The sequence below is a fragment of the Pituophis catenifer genome, unplaced genomic scaffold (assembly GCF_029215685.1).
Source record: "Pituophis catenifer annectens isolate HBS135680 unplaced genomic scaffold, rPitCat1.0.hap2 SCAF_9, whole genome shotgun sequence".
NCBI classification, from domain to species: Eukaryota; Metazoa; Chordata; class Lepidosauria; order Squamata; family Colubridae; genus Pituophis; species Pituophis catenifer.
The window spans coordinates 18233212-18253605 of record NW_027256889.1 but is presented as its reverse complement, the minus strand read 5'-3'; the positions used below and the strand labels follow the sequence as shown (position 1 = coordinate 18253605).

The 20394-nt window shown below is 45.7% G+C and overlaps 1 protein-coding gene across 2 annotated transcripts in view; it reads left to right on the top strand.

Moving 5' to 3' along the window:
- MAN1C1 (mannosidase alpha class 1C member 1) overlaps window positions 1-20394 on the top strand; it is a 118245-nt gene that overhangs the window by 64868 nt on the left and 32983 nt on the right. Inside the window, exons 2-4 of one of the 2 annotated variants that reach the window (XM_070949926.1) lie at window positions 4738-4853; window positions 11772-11852; window positions 20028-20122. In XM_070949926.1, coding sequence (XP_070806027.1) covers window positions 4738-4853; window positions 11772-11852; window positions 20028-20122 — 292 coding nt within the window. Of the gene's footprint in view, window positions 1-4737; window positions 4854-11768; window positions 11853-20027; window positions 20123-20394 lie in introns of both variants that reach the window. The other variant, XM_070949925.1, reaches the window with a different exon arrangement.

The window sequence follows — 20394 nt, the reverse complement described above, 5'->3', positions numbered from 1 at the left end:
ATAATGCATTTTTTGCAGAATTGTCCTTGTTGAACAAAGCAGAAAAGAAGAATAGCTTCAACCAATGTACAGAGGACACATCCATTTCTCATTTTAATTCTAGAATGTCATAGGTGGCTTCTAGGGCTAGGTACAATAACAGGTCTTCATAATATAATGCCTTCAAGGCAGTGGTAGAATTCAATTTTTTTTTTACTACCGGTTCTGTGGGCGTGGCAGGGAAAGGATACTGCAAAATCCCCATTCCCTCCCCACTCCTGGGGGAAGGATATTGCAAAATCCCCATTCCCTCCCCACTCCTAGGGGAAGGATATTGCAAAATCCCCATTCCCTCCCCACTCCTGGGGGAAGGCTATTGCAAAATCCCCATTCCCTCCCCACTCCTGGGGGAAGGATATTGCAAAATCCCCATTCCCACCCCACTCCTAGGGGAAGGATATTGCAAAATCTCCATTCCCACCCACTCCTGGGGCCAGCCAGAAGTGGCATTTGCCGGTTCTCCGAACTACTCAAAATTTCCGCTACCGGTTCGCCAGAACCTGCTGAATAGCACCCCTGCTTCAAGGTATCTTGGACCTGATGCCCCATCAGCATCTCGACCCATCAAGCCAAACCTGATTCTCGTAACACGTAACCCACTCTCAAAGGTTTTCAGGAAACCCTCTTTTGTCTTGACATTCCATTAAAGCATGAGAACAAGGTTGATGGATAGCCTAGTGTTTAGTGGACTATATATCTCACAGCTGGGGCAGTTCACAAGAGGTGCCATGAATCATGTTTAGCCTTCATAAACATGGTTTCCCCCTGCTAAGAAAGACAGTTATCACCGCCAGATCTGAGAGAGGATTTTACCCAAGCCAACCATACCGTTTGTTGACACCAGCTGTTTTGGATACCTAACATGTTCCTGAATGCTGATGTGCTTATAGCATTGCTGGAAAACTGTGAATCACTCTTCGTAGGAAAAAAGCTGAATTACTGGGAACCGGGAAGTTGTTAGGACAACCAGTTTATCTTAAATGTCACATTTGTTGCTGAGGGAATGGTCCCCTGATCTTTGTAGGCCTCCACAGGGAAAGATTTTAGTATTTATATTTATTTTGCTATTATTTTTCACCTTTTAAAAAAAAATAATACACCGGAGGTTTTTTTAGTTGCCTTGAGCGCTCAGCCGACCAGAAAGATGGGATATAAATCAAATAACTATAGCTGTGTTTTTCTGTTACCCGGTCTTTTTCTAGCTCAGTGACTGTGCAGGCTACAGATTATATGAAAGATGAAGGGTAATAAATTGGAACATTTTAAGCTCCTCCAGTTCAAAAAATTCCTTCCCCGTGAAGTTGTTTTGAGGGTAGGACGTATAATTTGCAATTGCGATTTAATGAATTCCGGGAATGGCATGCAATTCCTCCCTGATTTCTACACATTTTGCACGCGTCTTCGCTGCTTTTCAGATTTTTTTAGTCTGGATGATGATGTAGCTTAATGCCTCTGAAATGAAAAGTGCTTGTAAATGCATGAATAGTGTACGATTAATGTGCTTGGTTTTCTTCCTAATGTAACTAGCGCACAACCTTGGCAAATTTCAGTGGTATGGATGTCAACTCCCAGAATTCCCCAGTCAGCCATGCTGGCTGAGGAATTCTGGGAGTTGAAGTCCACATATCTTACAAGTGGCCAAGGTCGAGATACAGTGCCTTAAAGGAAGGGTAGCCTAATACCCCCTTTCAAGGGGTCCTCATTGACAAGTGAGCAGATTTTAGACAAGGCAACAATTTGGCCGGGCCTGATCTGTAAGGCACAACCTCTTAAGCATCACACCAGGTTACGCAGCTTGTGTTAATTCCAATGAAATTCCTGCCAAGTTAGCGCTCCACATTATTTAAGTAGGGAGAGCGTTTGCTGTTTCTGAGTCACCTTCCCCTTTCTCAACTTTGCATTCGGTATTTCTTACAACCTGCACCTTAATTGGTGGCGTTTTGCTCTTCAGTCCCTGAAAGGATGGGAATCCTTTCTTCAGTTTTGCAAGGCCTGTGAACCATTGCCCCAGGTGGGCTTTCTGATAATTTAAATAACATTTTAAAACTCCTGGAAAACACCTCTCCCTCCCTCCCTCTACCTTTCTCTCCCTTCCTCCCTCTCTCTCTCCCCATCTCCCTCCCTCTTTCTTTCTCTGGCTCTCCCTCTCCCTCCCTCTCTCCCTCTCTCTCTCTTTCTCTCCCTCCCTCCCACTCTCTTTCTCTGTCTCTCCCTCCCACTCCCCTCCTTCTCTCCTTCCCTTCTTCCTCTCTCTCTTCCCATCTCCCTCCCTCCCTCTTTCTCTCTCTCCCCTCCATCTCTCCCTCCCTCTTTCTCTCCCTCCCTCCCTCTCTCCCCATCTCCTTCCCTCTTTCTTTCTCTGTCTGTCTCTGTCTCTATCTCTCCTTCTCCCTCCCTCTCTCCCTCCCTCTTTCTCTCCCTCTCCCTCTCCCTCCCTGTCTTTCTCTGTCTCTCCCTCCCACTCCCCTCCCTCTCTCCCTCCCTCCCTCTCTCTCTCTTCCCATCTCTCTCCCTCTCTTTCTCTCCCTCCCTCCCTCTCTCTCTTCCTATCTCCCACACTCTGTCTCTCTCTCTTCCTCCCTCTCTCTTTCTCTCGCTCTCTGTCACTCTCCGTCACTCTCCCTCCCTTCCTCTCTCTCTCTCCCCGCCTCCCTCCCTCTCTCTTTGTCTTTTCCTCCCTCTTTCTTTCTCTGTCTCTGTCTCTATCTCTCCTTCTCCCTCCCTCTCTCCCTCCCTCTTTCTCTCCCTCTCCCTCTCCCTCCCTGTCTTTCTCTGTCTCTCCCTCCCACTCCCCTCCCTCTCTCCCTCCCTCTTTCTCTCCCTCCCTCCCTCTCTCTCTCTTCCCATCTCTCTCCCTCTCTTTCTCTCCCTCCCTCCCTCTCTCTCTTCCTGTCTCCCGCACTCTCTGTCTCTCTTCCTCCCTCTCTCTTTCTCTCGCTCTCCCTCGCTCTCTGTCACTCTCCCTCCCTTCCTCTCTCTCTCTCCCCGCCTCCCTCCCTCTCTCTTTGTCTTTTCCTCCCTCTCTCTTTCTCTGTCTCTCCCTCGTCTCCCTCTCCCATACTCACTCATCCAGTTCCTATTTGAATAGGGGGTGTCTCCTAAACTCTCATGCTTCTAATAACGAGCTCTTCATTTCAGGATGTCTTTATTTCTCTGATCTGAATCAGAGAAAACTGCCTGATTCATTTTTTTTAAAATTATTTTTTTACCCACCAGTCCTTTGCTGTTGAGATTGCTCAGAAGCCCATGGCTCGCTTTTATCAGGTGTTCACACATTGGCTTCCCATTTTTCTGCCGAGGAGTGCTGCAAGTTATCAGGAGGGTTTTGAACCAATTAAGAGGTTTTACATTTCAAGTCTCCTGACAGTGTCACTTCCCCTGAATCATTCGGAGATGTAAAAATTCAATATTATAGGATCTTAATATACTGTTCAAAGCTTCGAGTGCATAAACAACCTGCGATGCAGAGTCTCTTTCCACCCTGCTCTGCATATAGAGAAGGGATCATAGCTCATGTGGCACAGGATGATAGGCACTGCAGTCCTTTACTACTAGATGATGTTGGATAAGTTTCATGTAGGCCAGGGGTCTAAAACCTTAAACATTCAAAGACCCATTTGGACCCATTTCCCACAGAAAAGAAAACACCAGGAGCCACAAAACCCTTCCCGTGCCTGACTATTTCTTGAGCGGCCACAAAACTAGCATATGTAGTCGAATTAAACATTCTGTTTTCTTCTGAAAGTTTCCTTTTCTTGGATTTATCCATGGTTGGCCTGCCAGAAGTTGAAAAGCTCAATAAATCGCTTGGCAGTTGCGACGTATATTTTAAGCGACAGGGAGCCACAGCAGAGGGGTGAAAGAGCTACATGTGGCTCCAGAGCCACAGGTTGCTGACCCCTGATGTAGACCAAGGGTTCCAACTTTGGCATCTCTATCTAAAATGGGTGGACTTCAACACCCAGAATTCCCCAGCCAACCATATATATGCTCTATATCAGTGTTGGCGAACCTTTTCAGCATTGAGTGGCGAAACGGGCACGCTCACGTGGGGCGGGGAGCAACCACCAGAAACTGGAAGAGCAGCTCCCCAGTGCGCATGCGTGGGAGCATTGGAAACCAGAAGATCAGTTCCCCAGCACGAGCAGTGCAGGGTTGCTCCTGGTTCTGTCCAGTTCTTTAGAACCGGTAGTAAAACCAGCTGGAGGCCACCTGCCTCCGCCCACCTGCCCTGACATCATCATGGGTGATCTGCGCATTCCCGTTGCAAACCAGTAGTAAAGGTAAGTAGAACCCACGCCTGAGCACGAGCTTCCAGTTTCTGGCGTGCACATGCGTGCCGGTCTCCTGGTCTTCTGGTTTCTGGCGTGCATGCATGCACGAAGACTAGTACATGTGGGAGCTGTTCTTCCAGTTTACGGTGCTCCCCTGCGCGCAAAGACCAGCTGGGAGGCACGTATGTGTGTGCCAGAACCTGGAAGCACAACGGGCAACGGCTGGCATGCCCAGAGAGACGGCTCTGTGTGCCACTTCCGGCACGCGTGCCATAGGTTCGCTATCACGGCTCTATATGCATTAAGAAAGCAGTCTCAGGATTACATCCCAGCAGCAATTTTTACAGCCACTCTGACCTCTGCGTCCCTCGGTGGAAAGTCAACTGAAGGTCCATTCTAACTGTGCGGGTTTCTGTCTCTGCAGGAGGCCTCCGGGGGGCCACCGTGGTGGATGCCTTGGATACCCTGTACGTCATGGAGCTGCAGGAAGAATTCCAGGAAGCCAAAGATTGGGTGGAGAAGAGCTTTGACTTGAACGTGGTGAGTCAGCCTTTGAATAGGTTTCTCTGTTCCCTGGCAGGAACCCCCTGCTGTATTTTGAACCCTGGTGTTTTGACTGGTCCTCCGCCCCACACCCCAACCTGGCACACTGTAAAAACACGCCGAGAATAGGACAGCGTACAGTTGAGCTGGGAGGTAGTAGGGTAAAAGGATTAAAGGAGAAATGACTTGATCGCCAGATCAGCTAATAGTCCAATCAGCGCCTCTATCACTATTTCTCAACTTTGGCAGCTTTAAGATGGGTGGACTTCAACTCCCAGAATTCCCCAGCCAGCATGGCTGGCTGGGGAATTCTGGGAGTTGAAGTCCACCCATCTTAAAGCTGCCAACGTTGAAAAACTCTGGTCTATATCTTTGTAGATCGCCTCCTTCCTCTTTCCATCTTCCCCGTCTGGAATTCTCCGATCAAAAAGCTGGATCATTTGAGAACTAAGCAGCTACAGGTATTCGAAGTACAGGCCTTCCAGCTGCCATCTGATGTTTCGTAGAGGTGCAGCATCTTCGTCACTCCACCATCTCGGCTCTTGAGCTGAGAGAGTCTGGTAGGCCCAAGATCACTTAGAAAGCTTCCCTGGTTGAGGCATCCCTTGCTGGATCTCCTTGTGACCAAAATGTCCATGCTCTGCCTTTGACTGTTTTTTGGTGCGAAGGAGAACTGATGAAGTCTTTATAGATGACACTCCAGGGTCTATTTCTTTTAATTTTGGGACGCCATTACACCAACTATAGGCTGCATGGTTAGCAATGAAAGTTGAGGAGAATTATACTCACAAACATCTGGAAGAAATTCAGCTTGGAGCAGAGTAGATTTTTTTTTTTTAATACCCTGTTTCCCACAAAATAAGACCTCCCCGGATAATAAACCCAATCGGGCTTTTGAGCGCATGCGCTAGAATAAGCCCTCCCCTGAAAATAAGTCCTCCCCAAAAATATTTAAATGTATGCGCAGACGGTCCCCGCCATTTCCTCTGGTTAGAGTTAGGGAAACAGAGCTGGAAATCAGGTAAGATGGCAAGAGGAGCCCCGTCTTGCTCCACGCGCCCCAAAATAATATGACCTATTCAAAAATAAGGCCAAGCACTTATTTCGGGGTTCAAAAAAATATAAGACAGGGTCTTATTTTTGGGAAAATATGGTAATTTTTATTGAACAGTTTTTTAAATTTTTTAATAATTTTCTTCTTTACATTTCCACATCAGTATATATCCATTATATAGTCCCTTTTCCCTTCCTTACTTCAATTTACCTTTATCTATACATGTGGTTCTATTATCTTTTATACATATTAATATATTAATATATTAAATTACAATCATTCAATATGTGTCGTTTCAATTTATACAAATTTATTACTAGTTTCTAACTCCTAAATCTTCTTCATTTAATCTTTCCTTAACCTTTACACCTATCCTCTAACCATTTGTACCATTCATTCCATACCATATAATACTCTGTTTCTCCTTTATCTTTTATTTCTTTTGTAAGTCTATCCATCTCTGCACACTCTGTGTTGAACATATCCAACACACCTTCCTCTTCCTATTTTCCTCACAACAACAACTCTGTGAGATGGATTGGGCTCAGGGGTGGGTTCTACTTACCTTTACTACCGGTTCGCATTGGAGGCCGCATGCGTGCTCTTCTGCGCATGCATAGAAGCGTTTTGATGACGTCGGGGTTGGTGGGCGGAGCCTCCTGCCGGTTTTACTACCGGTTCTATAGAACCGGTGCAAACGGAGGGCAACCCACCACTGGTTGGGTTGAGAGGGAGTGACTAGCCCAAGGTCACCCATCTGGCTTTCGTGGCTAAGGTGGGACTTGAACTCATGGTCTCTTGATTTCTAGCCTGGTGTCTTAGCCTCTAGCCCAGACTGACTTGTAATGTGTTTATTGTTTTACTCTCTATGAATTTGTTTGTCTCCAGCTTGGTTTTCCCACAGTTTTTATAATGCTTGAAATAGCCCATAAATCAGTGGTGGATTCCTCCCGGTTCGGCCCAATTCAGCCAAGCCGGTAGCGGTGACGATATGACATCACCGAACCGGTTCTCTTTGTTCAGGAGCTGGGCCCTCCCGCCCCGTCCCTCCCCCGCGTTATTCTTACCTTTTATTTGGCCCCGCCCCCAATTTTTCGCTGCCTCCCGAGTCCCAGCTGATCAGCTGGAAGGAAAAAAACTGTTTAAACTCTTGCCGCGGGGCTTCAAAGGGCCGCCCTACAGCTGATCAGTGTTAAAAGGCAGTGTGATGGTAGACCAGTGCGCTCGAAAAAGAAATGGGTAGACCGGGATGCTCGAAAAACAAATGGGTAGACCAGGACGCTCCAAGAACAAATGGGTAGACTGGTACATCTCTACAAGCAGTTAAAAGCCTGGTAGACCAGTACCTCTGCTAAATCCTAAAGAATTGTCACATGACCATCAAACCACGGCCACAAAATAAGCCACGCCCACAGAACCAGTAGTAAAATAATTTAGAACCCACCCCTGCCATAAATAATTGGTTCTCTGAATCCCATCCCATGCTCTATTTCAGGGGTGTCAAACTCAAGGCCCGCAGGTGAAATCTAGCCCGCAGGGTACTTGTGGGCCACATGTGGCTCTCCCAAGCTCCGTTTTTGCTGGCAGAGCGCTTGGGCCACCACTGGTGCCCCCAACATGAGTGACATCAAGCTGGCTATGTCCACCCCCAGCACGCCCCCGAGGTCAAACACAACACTAATGGGGTCCTCAATAAAATCAAGTTTGACACTCCTGTTTCCTCCATCACTTTGTTTAGCCTCTCTAAGGTAAAGATAAAGGTTCCCCTCTCACATACCGTGTTTCCCCGAAAATAAGACCCTGTCTTATATCATTTTGAACCCCGAAATAAGTGCTTGCCCTTATTTTCGGGGAGGTCTTATTATTTTGGGGCATGTGGAGCAAGATGGGGCTCTTCTTGCTGTCTTACCTGATTTCCAGCTCTGCGTTTAAATATTTTCAGGGAGGGCTTATTTTTGGGGGGAGGCTTATTTTAGCACATGCGCTCAAAAGCCTGATTGGGCTTATTATCAGGGGATGTCTTATTTTTGGGAAAACAGGGTATGTGCTAGTTGTTCCAGACTCTAGGGGGCAGTGCTCATCTCTGTTTCAAAGCCGAAGAGCCAGCGCTGTCCGAAGACGTCTCCGTGGTCATGTGGCCGGCATGACTAAATGCCAAAGCCGCACGGAACACTGTTACCTTCCTACCAAAAGTGGTCCCTATTTTTCTACTTGCATTTTTTTATGTGCTTTCGAACTGCTAGGTTGGCAGAAGCTGGGACAAGTAAAGGGAGCTCACCCCGTTACGCGGCACTAGGGATTTGAACCGCTGAACTGCCGACCTTTCGATTGACAAGCTCAGCATCTTAACCACTGAGCCACCGTGTCCCTTTTTAAGCCTCTCTACAGTCTCTCTATTATTTAAGTTTTGTGTTGGTGCACAGACTGAGGTTCTCCAGGTCTCTCGGTTTAAACCCACTGTCGACTGGCAACCCTGCTTATATATACCAACAGGGCAGCATTTTTTCTCGTTCCAGACCGCCTCTCTGTTTTTGCTGCAAGGCTGTAGGAAAAGCATAGGAAATTGCCTCCCCCCTCTCCCCTCGAAAAGCTTTGTTTTGAAATAGATGACCAACATGGGCTTGCAAATGGGCAGTCGTGCCTCGTAAATTTGGCTCAATGCTCTGTGTTTGGAATCGGATCAATAGGCCAACAGACAAACTAGAGAAAGGTTATTGATCTGTATTTTCACAAAAGCTCTCCCTTCTGGCCCACAAATCAATCAGCCAGAAGCCTTGTGAAGAGCCCTGTCATAGGTTTCACTGGAGAAGAGACAAGATGTGGACTGAACGTTTCTTTTAATCCAGATGAAACAGGACAAGTCGCTTAGAAATGAAGCGCTTTGGGTAGGGACAGTAACAGTAACAGAGGGTTTCTCAACAGTGGTGGGATTCAAGTAATTTAACAACCGGTTCTCTTCCCTAATGATTTCCTCCAACAACCAGTTTGCCAAACTGCTCAGAAAGTTAACAACCGGTTCTCCCGAAATGGTGCGAACCGGCTGAATCCCATCACTGTTTCTCAACCTTGAAAACTTTCAGATGTGTGAACTTCAACTCCCCCAAATTCCCCCAAGTAGCAAATTCATTTTTGTTACCGTGAAGCAAGATATTTATCTTAAGGCTCTAACAGACAACATTTCCAGATTACAAATTCTGAACCCTCCTTGTCTCTAAATTTAAATACCTATATTTGCCAATAACTTAGAAAAGGGAGCTTTGAAAATATTGCTAAACCTTGGCAGTTTGAAGGTGGATGGACTTTAACTCCTAGAATTTACCGGACCAGCAAGCTGACGGGAGAATTCTGGCCATGAAGTCCACCTGTCTGAAAGTTGCCAAAGTTAAGAAACAGTGATTAGGATATTAAAAAATATTAAACGTAGGAGATGGTGAAAAAATACCACGTATGGTGCTCTCTGAGTTTGGTTGTTTTTTTCTAGGCGCTTCATTACCAAACTGGGTAACCTCATCAGTGCGCTGCAAGTTAATGTTTTCAAAAGTGAATATGGAATTCCAGGGATGTTAATGATGGCTGCAGCATCAATTCATTAGTTCAGTATAATAGCAGGCTGCACATCTTCCCAAAATGACCTGATGTGAATGCTGATTGTAAACACGATAAGAAAGAATGCAAGCCCCACTTTTCTTTTATTCCACACTTGGAATCCTGCATCCAGTTTTGGTTGCCACGATGTAAAAAAGATGTTGAAGCTCTAGAAAGAGCGCAGAGAAGAGCAACAAAGATGATTAGGGGACTGGAGGCTAAAACATAAAGAACGGGTCCTGGAATTGAGTATGTCTAGTCTGATGAAAAGAAGGACCAGGGGAGACATGATAGCTGTCTTCCAATATCTCAGGGGCTGCCCCAAAGAAGAGGGAGTCAAGCTTTTCTCCAAAGCCCCTGAGGGCAGGACAAGAAGTGATGGGTGGAAACTAATCAAGAAGAGAAGCAATTTAGAACTAAGGAGAAATTTCCTGACAGTTGGAACAATTAATCAGTGGAACAAGTTGCCTCCAGAAGTTGTAAATGCTCCAACCTTGGAAGTTTTTAAGAAGAGGTTGGATAACCATTTGTCTGAAATAGTATAGGGTTTCCTGCCTGAGCAAGGGGTTGGACTAGAAGACCTCCAAGGTCCCTTCCCACTCTTCTCTTCTCTTCTCTTCTCTTCTCCTCTTCTCTTCTCTTCTCTTCTCTTCTCTTCTCTTCTCTTCTCTTCTCTTCTCTTCTCTTCTCTTCTCTTCTCTTCTCTTCTCTTCTCTTCTCTTCTCTTCTCTCCTCTCCTCTCCTCTCCTCTCCTCTCCTCTCCTCTCCTCTCCTCTCCTCTCCTCTCCTCTCCTCTCCTCTCCTCTCCTCTCCTCCCCTACCCTACCCTACCCTACCCTACCCTACACTACACTACACTACACTACACTACACTACACTACACTACACTACACTATACTATTCCTTTATTCCTGTTTTTCTAATGGGCCCTTTTACGTAGTCCAGAAATACCTCTTCTGCCTGGAGGTGAAGAGGATGTTTGTGCATGCACACCTTTTGTTAAAAGACGGTATTTATTTAGAGGACAAACCTGAATCGGCAGGAGGAAATTTTTTGAAAGGGATGGTTTGACCGCAATTGCTTTGACATTTAGCTGCTCTAAGATTTTTATGAGTAAAGGGCTAGTTGGAAAATTCAGTCCATCGCATCAGTGTTATATATATATATTAAAAAAAAAAAAAAGGAAGGGAGGGGATTGCATAAGCTTGTTCCCATTATTGTCTCCTTTCCATCCATGTTCGATGATATAAACTGCTTTGGGGTTTAATTATTATGTCTTTCTCCCACCCACCCCCACCCCTTTACATGAATGAATTTGTGAATTCCTCAAAATGCTAAAACCACTGAGAAAAGAATGTGGAGGCAACAAACAGTTGCTCTTACTCTAATATATCACTGTTAGAAATGCTGAGTGTCTATGTTAGGAGGTCCCCAAACTTGGCAGCTTTAAGACTTGTGGACTTCAACTCCCAGAATTCTCCAACATGCTGGCTGGAGAATTCTGGGAGTTGAAGTCCACAAGTCTTAAAGCTGCCAAGTTTGAAGACCTCTGCTCTATGTTAACTATTCCTGGTAGGTCTTAGTTAAGCTATTGCTGCTCATAATCGAATGATGCATTTTATGTAATTTGACCATTGATAAGGGATGAGATATGGGAAGAGATTTTTTTTTGTAAATCGAAATACTGGAGAGAACCAGCCAGCAGCATCCCAAAGCCTGCAGAAGTTGTCTACAAGAGATAGAGGTAGAGGAAAATGTTGGTTTTGGGGATTATGATGCAAATTATATATATATATTTTCCTTCTGGAGAAGGAGGTGGCAGGCTGGGGAATTCTGGAAGTGGAAGTCCACAGGTCTTAAAGTTACAGGCAGTAGTGAAACCTAAATTTTTTTACTACCGGTTCTGTGGGCGTGGCTTGGTGGGCGTGACAGGGGAAGGATATTGCAAAATCCCCATTCCCTCCCCACTCCTGGGGAAAGGATATTGCAAAATCTCCATTCCCACCCTACTCTGGGGCTAGTCAGAGGTGGTATTTGCTGGTTCTCCGAATTACTCAAAATTTCCGCTACCAGTTCTCCAGAACCTGTCAGAACCTGCTGGATTTCACCCCTGGTTATAAGGTTATTTCCATCCATGCCTTACAAGTGTCTCTGCTAAGGATTGTGCAGTAAAAAAATGTGTTTTTATACCCCGCTGCTTCAGTTGCACTTTCTTATTTTGGCATTCGCATATCTGCCAATGTACAATCTGAGACCTTATTTTCTTCTTCCAGCAGAACGGCGAAGCTTCCTTATTCGAAGTGAACATCCGCTACGTTGGAGGACTCCTGTCTGCCTATTACCTGACAGGCGAAGAGGTTGGTACTACTGACCCATTGGCACATCTTGAGTTGCGATATGGATTTCCCCACGGAGAATCTCAGAAAACCACACCTGTTCCCTTGCCTAAACCAGCTAAAAATGGCGCCCCTTGATAAATATCAAAGCACCCGTGAGATAGCTGTTAATTAAGTTGGGCATAATTACTTGGCCTGGCTCATCCAGTAGGATTTTCCTCCTGTGGGCAATTTCTCCTGGACTGTTCACTAGGTTGGTACATTGGTCTCTGCAGAAATGCCGCTGGCCACGGTTTTGGTTTTGCGTTCTGAATTTATTAATGACCTGAAGCTAGAGAGAAGGAGTTGTGTCCCTCACAAGGGTCACATTAAACACTGCTGTGAACTATTTTTTTTTTTTAAAGCGACAACCACTTTTAACTCTTCCACCAAACCCCTAAAATCTTCCTTGGCATTAAAGTCATGTGTGATGAGCTCCTACATTTCATGGACTCATTCCAAGACATTCTTCATTAGCTCAACAAAGGAGAATGCATCAGTGAAGGCATTAATTGCCATAACCTTTTTTTTTTTAATTAGATTTATATGCCGCCCTTCTCCGGAGACTCAGGGCGGTTTACAACGCGCTAAGCAATGGCCTTCATACTTTTGTATATTTTATACAAAGTCAGCTTATTTCCCCCACAACTGGGTCCTCAATTTACCTACCTTAGAAAGGATGGAAGGCTGAGTCAACCTTGAGCCTGGCGAGATTTGAACATGCAATAATTGCAGACAGCTGAATGTTAATACCAGGCTTTTAGTCTGTTGAGCTATCCAGGCTCCAACCTTCAGGTATTCATTCTTGGAACTGAACTACCTAGGCAAGCGTTTCCATAAAACATAGCTACAAGTAGGAATCTCTTTGGTGAGAACTTTTATTATGAAATTTAGGATAGGCGGTAGACTTAAAAGAGGGTTGATATACTTTTATGGGGACATGGTGGCTCAGTGGCTAAGACGCTGAGCTTGTCGATCAAAAGGTCGGCAGTTCAGCGGTTCGAAACCCTAGTGCCGCGTAACGGGGTGAGCTCCCGTGACTTGTCCCAGCTTCTGCCAACCTAGCAGTTTGAAAGCACGTCAAAAAGGCAAGTAGAAAAATAGGGACCACCTTTGGTGGAAAGGTAACAGTGCTCCGTGCGCCTTCAGTGCTAAGTCACCCCGGCCACATGACCATGGAGACGTTTTCGGACAGCACTGGCTCTTTGGCTTTGAAACGGAGATGAGCACCGCCCCCTAGAGTCAGGAATGACTAGCACATATGTGCAAGGGGAACCTTTACCTTTACCTTATACTCTTATGCTTTGGCTGTCGATCTGCTTCTGGGTGCAGTTCAAAGTATGGTTATTACCTTTAAAGCCCTTTATAGTCCAGGGTCCAGGATAGCTGCAGATCCATCTTCCCCCTATAGCCGCAACTTTTTGGGACTGGTTCCATGGAGAAAGGTTTTTCCATGGATCAGAGGGCAGCATGGTTTCAGATGCTGCCTGCATCCCATGGATGGAGCTTCATTTGTTTGCACAGCACGGTTTCTGGCATGCCATGGCCCACTGCTGGTCCATGGACTGGGGGTTGGGGACCCTTGCCCTATAGCAGGGGTGTCAAACTCAAGGCCTGCGGGCCAGATCCAGCATGCGGGGTGCTTAGAGGTACTTAGATCTGGTCCGCGGAGCCACCCTGGAAACAGCAAAGGACCAGCCCGCAGTGCATCTGCCAACATTTTCACTGGCAGAGGATTGCAGGAAGCCGTCGCAGCCGAAAACGGAGCTCAGGAGCCCATTTTTGCTGGCAGAGTGCTTGCGCCACCACAGGTGCCCCCGACACAAGTGACGTCGAGCTGGCCATGCCCCCCACGCCCACCCAACATCAAACACAAATGGGGTGGGCCATTCTTATAGGGCAGGAATTCTGGGAGTTGAAGTCCACAAGTCTTAAAGTTGACAAGGCTGGAGACCCCTGCTTTATAGCATGGGTCCAGGATAGCTGCAGAACCATCTTCCCCTGTAGCAGTGGTCCTCAACCTTTTTGGGCACCAGGGACTGGTTCCATGGAGAAAGGGTTTTCCATGGATCAGGGGGCGGCATGGTTTCAGATGCTGCCTACATCCCATGGATGATGCTTCGCTTGTTTGCACGGCACGGTTTCTGACATGCTGTGGCCCAGTGAGCACAAATTGAGCACAAATGAGGTGGGCCCAGTGGTGAAATGTAATATTTGTTACTACCGGTTCTGTGGGCGTGGCTTGATAGATGGGTGGGAGTAATGTGACTGGGTGGGCGTGGCCAACTTTTTTTTTTTTAACTTTTAAAAGCATTTTTTCTACAACCTCTTCGGCCGATCCCAGCTGAGTTGCCTAATCGTCAGATGCTTTTTTTTCCTTTTGAAAGCATTTTTTTCTACAACCTCCTCGGCTGAAGAGGTTGCAGAAAAAAATACTTTTAAATGCCTCTGATGATCCCAGCTGAGCTCCGAGATCATCAGAGGCTTTTTTTTTTTTTTACTTTTGAAAGCATTTTTTCGGCCGAAGAGGTTGCAGAAAAAATGCTTTTAAAAGTAAAAAAAAAAGCCTCTGATGTTCGCACAGCTCAGCTGGACATGTGGGGGGGAGGGATTTTTGCTACCGGTTCTCCGAACCACCCGCTGCCATCGCTACCGGATCTGGCGATCCGGTCCGAACCGGGAGCATTTCACCCCTGGGTGGGCCCTATAGGAATGGCCCACCCCATTTGTGCTGGAAGAAGCTACCTACTGCGGATCCCATCAGCCAAGTAATTTTGGTGGGTGGGATCCAGGAAATGGCCACTGCTTTGTGCCATGGCTCCTACCTTTTGGAATAACTTCCCTTCAGAGGTAAGATCTGCTCCCTTCTCTTTTAGCCTTGAGGAAAAGCCTTAAAACCAAGGCTATGGGGTTCTGAAGGAGAAAGCCACCCTGGCCCATCCTTCAAAGAATATTCTTTCCTTGGAGTAAATGGTCTCAAAGGTGACCTTGCTTCCCCGGGCCGATGACTTTTTCCAAAACGAACTTTGCAGCATGATATAATACCGCGGCAGTAGAGTTCCTGCTTATTTTTTCCATTGTTCTGTGGTACACACTGAGACTGATTGCACTATATATTTTTGATGGCGTAGAAAGGTTGCACAAAAAATTTCTAGGACAGAAACTGGAGCAAAGCAGTAGTTTGGCCTCCCGCTGTGGCTTTGCATATAGAACAAGGGAGCTGCGTGGTTCCAATGACAGATTGTAAGACCCTTGCAGTGCAAAAGTGTTATATGGTCAGCTTTTTGTCTTTTGAAAGGAATAGCAAAGCACAGCAAGTTATGACGCCTTCCCCACCCCCACCCCCACCTCCACCCAAAAAACAGGGGTTTTTGTGGTTTTTTTACTTAATTCTTCCAAGTTAGCTTTGCCACAGTGGCTTTGGCAATGGCGCTTTCCCATTTAGACAAACCAGGGGTGAAATGCTCCCGGTTCGGACCGGATCGCCTGATCCAGTAGCGATGGTGGCAGGTGGTTCGGAAAACTGATAGCAAAAATCCCTGCACGCCCCCCACCCCATGCCCAGCTGAGCCGCGCAATCATCAGAGGCTTTTTTTTTTATGTTTAAAAGCATTTTTTCTACAACCTCTTCGGCCGAAAAAATGCTTTCAAAAGTTAAAAAAAACGCCTCTGATGATTGCGTGGCTCAGCTGGGATCGTCAGAGGCTTTTAAAAGCATTTTTCTACAATCTCTTCAGCCGAAGAGATTGTAGAAAAAATGCTTTTAAAAGCCTCTGACGATCCCAGCTGAGTTGCCTGATCGGCAGAGCCTTTTAAAAGCATTTTTTTACAACCTCTTCGACTGAAGAGGTTGTAGAAAAAATGGTTTTAAAAGTTAAAAAAAAAAAGTTGGCCACGCCCACCCAGCCAAATTACCCCCTCCAAGCCACACCCACAGAACCGGTAGTAACAAATTTTACATTTCACCATTGAGACAAACACTTTGGATCCTGCAAGATGTCTCCGTAAATCACTTAACGTTCTTCTCTTTATAACAAGTAAACTCTTGATTAATATATCTGCACAGAACGATGCGGGCCTTCTCGCTTTTCAGCAAGTTCAGTTCCTGTGGTGACTGGAGCAAATTGAGAATAGCGAGAAGAAGATGTCCCTGTTTGCAAGATTTCAAAAAAGACCGAGAAACTGACTGGAACAGGGAATTGTTCTAAAGCTTTGCAAGTAGTCCTTGACCTATGACCATATTTGAGCCCTGAATTATGGTCGTTAAGTCATGGTGGTTGTTATGATAGCCCACCAGACACAGAAGAAGAAGGGGTGTGTGAAAAGCTGATGGAGATACTTACTTCTCTGTCCCCACTCAGAATGATTTTCAGTCCTGGCCAATGTCTTAATTCATCATGGTGTCAAAAAAAAACATTGATTGTGATGCCTTTTAGTGGAGCTTAGAGGTGGAGAAGAATTTTTTTTGAGAGCTTATTCAGAAAGAGAGGCATCATTGTTGGGGTCCATACCCATTGTTGTCTCCCTTCCCCTCCTATACAATCTTCCCTAATATATTGTCTGCCAGATATAGAGTCATAAAATTGTAGCGTAGGAAAGAATGTCAAGAGTCATCTAACACAGTGTTTTCCAAACTAGACAACTGTAAGGTTTGTGGACTTCAACTCCCATGCTGACTGGGGAATTCTGGAAGTTGAAGTCCACATATCTTCAAGCTGACAAGGTTGAGAAACACTGGCCTATTTCGCACTGATTTCATACTGTCTCTTTCTCTGCACTGGCACCTAAATTGGCTTTCCAGGCATTCCAGCGGACAGCCTTTCTCATCACCCACTTAATCGGGGGGTTTCAAACTTTTCCAAGCTGTGGAACCTGTTAACATTTTTAATCCTGATCTGCAAAATGGTGGCTATGGCTCTCAACTCACAAAGCATCCCTGGCCTGCTCTCAAGTTGCCATAGGCCAGGTGGGGATGGGAAACCAGCAAAATGGCACAGCAGCCAAAGATAGATGCACATTCCACACTGATCTCTCTCAAGGCTGTATCCCAGGGTTACCTACAGCAGCCGAAGAGGAATGACCTCTACAACCCGCGAAATTGCTCCATTGACGAATGTGATTGATGACACCCCCTGGGGGGGAGCGGGGAAACAGGGTCATAATTGGAGCGTAAATAATAGGGTCAGAGCTGGCTTCACTTGGGCTTCACTTTATTTGTACAAGCCCCACCTTTAGAGAAGTTGCTATGGATCCCCTGGCCTGTGCTTGAGTGAAGTTTATTGTTTTCCCCTTAATTTCTAACGGTACCCTATCAAGGTCTTGCAGATCCCTTGGGGTTCCTCAGAAAAGTTTGAAAAAACCCAAACCGTCCTTTTCACTGAAGGTTCCAAGGATTGAATCCAAGATTTTCCATGTGTAATATGAGCCAAGGTAGCACAGTGGTTAGAGTGCTGTACTGCAGCTACTTCAGCTGACTGCTAGTTCAGCAGATCAGCAGATCAAATCTCACAGGCTCAAGGTTGACTCAGCCTTCCATCCTTCCGAGGTGGGTAAAATGAGGACCCAGATTGTTGGGGGCAATATGCTATTTAATATACTGTCAATTGTTGTAAGCGGCCCAGAGTCCTCGGAGAGTGGGCAGCATAAAAATCTGAATAATAAATAAATAAATGCACTGCATCTTACCTATCGGGGGCCTTCTGTTTTTTCCTTAAATTCAAAAGGCTGAATTTTTCTTATCTGAATTCATTTCCAGTCTGGGTTTTTATCTTTAATATGGGTGTTTGTGTAATTGCTGAATTGGCTCCTACAATTGCTTGAAGAGTTCACAATAGGCGTCTACTGAATACCGGTCCTTGAAAAACGAAATGAAAGAACATTCATTTCCGTTCTTATTACACCTTTAGTTTCAGTTTGTAAGGGGAAATAATGTTGAAATAGTAAAATAGATAAAAACTCTTTAATTGAAACAACACGGAAGAGGGACAGCAAACTACACTGATAAAATCGAGATTTTGAAGACCATTTAAAAAAGACCAGGTATCAAAGTTTCTAATGCCTATTAAAGATCAAACTCACTTACACACCCTACTCCATGGTGGGACGATCCAAAAGCCACCCTCCAAAGCCATTACTACATCTCAAGCTTAGTGATGGCAGAGAAATAAGATCTGTGTGGTTTCCACAGTGGAAGCCCTGAGATGGTTTCTCATCTATTTTTTTGTCTCATCTGTTTTCATGATTTTATTATTATTATCTCTTTTATTCATTAAACATGAAACTCAGTCAACTGATCATTTAAAAATGTGTCACAAATACCATTGACTGGTGCTAACGGTTGATACGGGTTGCTGCCAGCATCCTAGGTATCAACCAAGTATCTTCTTAAAATATATAACAGATTAACAGAGTTGGAAGGGGCCTTATAGGTCATCTAGTCCAACCCTTCCTCATTTCTAGGTTGAATCTCTCCTCGGTCATTTTCCATCCATTATTCCTTGTCTGGCCTTCAGGTGCTTTGGAAAACAGCTTGACTCCCTCCTCTCTGTGGTAGCCCCTCAAGTATTGGAAGACGGCTATCATGTCTCCCCTGGTCCTTCTCTTCACTAGACTAGCCATGCCCAGTTCCTGTAACCGTTCTTCATATGTTTTAGTCTCCAGTCCCCTAATCATTCTGGTTGCTCTCCTCTGCACTCTTTCTAAAGTCTCAACATCTTTTTTATAGTGTGGTGACCAAATCTGGATGCAGTACTCTAGGTGTGGTCTTACTAGGGCTTTATAGAGTGGTATTATATATCATATATATGATGTTCCGAGTAGCACAGTTTTTTGCAGTTCCGCTGGTGTTATTGCAGGAAGCTGCAATTTCTTGATGTGTTTTGTAAAATTCTTGGACATGGTACCAAGTTCCCCAATGACAATGGGTATCACTGTTACATGTTTCATCCATAGCTGTGTAGTTTTGATGGCCAGGTCACGATATTTTGTGATATTTTTTCTAGTTCTTTTTCTTCGACTCTGGCGTCTCCTGGTACAGCGATATCAATAAACATCATCATCATCATCATTATTATTATTATTAGGCCACCTGTGCTCTAGTTGTCAACAGGAGCTAAACTACATTCACGCTGAGAAAAGATGCTCATAGCCGTTGCATCCAAATATTGCCCATTCAGTCTGGGCAGAAGAACAGTAGTCTACGAGGATGGTTCTCCAAACCCATTTCTCTTGAAGTAGCACTAGGACTTAGCAACAGCATTTAGAGTTATACATAGCCCCATAATGCTTCACAGCACTCTGTAAGCCGTTTACAGAATCAGCATATTGTCCTCAAATAGTGTTGTGGCCCCGCCCTCTGAGCCTATCTCATCAGAGGAAGAAGGCTCCGAACATGAGGGAGAGGAGTCAGCCAGGCCTCCCTCTCCAGGCCCCTCCCCTCTGGCACTGTCTCAGGTGCCGGCCGAGGGAGAGGAGATTAGCCAGGAGCCAGGTGTCTCGGATGAGAGCGAAGGAGAGCCGTCGTTCCTGGATGCACGCCAACAAAGGTGTGATAAACGGTTGCAGCAGTTAAGGAGGCATGCTAGGGATTAGAACTGAGTCACTGGACCACACCCCAGAGACTATATAAGAGAGGGTGGTGGCTGGTAAAACTCCGTGACGAACAAAAACTAACTCTGGCTAGTCACTTGAACAACGTCTGAAGCTGCCGAAGGGATATTGTTTTGCTGGACTATTTGCAATGCATATGTAATTTTATGTTATCTGTTGCAGTAAAAGCTCTCGGCAGACGGTGCTTATATTGTTGCCAAGTTTGAGATAACGACCTGTGTGCGTGCCAAGTACTTTCTTAACTCTCAGCTGGCTGTGTTTGTGTGTGTGTGTGTAGACGGGGACAGATCAAATAGTCTGGGTCCTCATTTTATCGACCTCAGAAGAATGGAAGGCAGAGTCAATCTTGAGCCCCATCAGGATCGAACTCCAGGCGGTGGGCAGAGTTTGCCTGCAATGCTGCTTTCTAACGACTGCACCACCAGGGCTCCCTGGTGTAGCAGGCAGTAGCTCCAAGTGGCTGAACATACGGAGATTTATGTTTAGAAATCCAGCTCCCATTTATTACAGTATCTGCTTCCTGACCCCCTCCTCTCTTTCTTCCAACAGGTCTTCAAGAACAAAGCTCTAGAACTTGGAGAGAAACTTCTCCCGGCCTTTAACACACCGACAGGAATCCCACGAGGCGTCATCAACCTGGGCAGGCAAGGAACAGTAATGTGTTGTTACTAACGTATAGAGAATAAGAGGAGAAACCTGCCTGGATTTACGATCTTTCTTGCCACAGTTGTTAAGTGAATCGCTGCAGCTGGTTGTTGAGTGAATCTGACTTCCCCATTGGCTTTGCTTGTCAAAAGGTCACAAAAGTTGACCACATGACCCTGGAACGCTGCAGCCATCATAAAAAATATGAGTTGGTTGCCAAGGGTCCCAATTCTGATCACATGATCATGGGGTGCTGCAATGGTCGTAACAG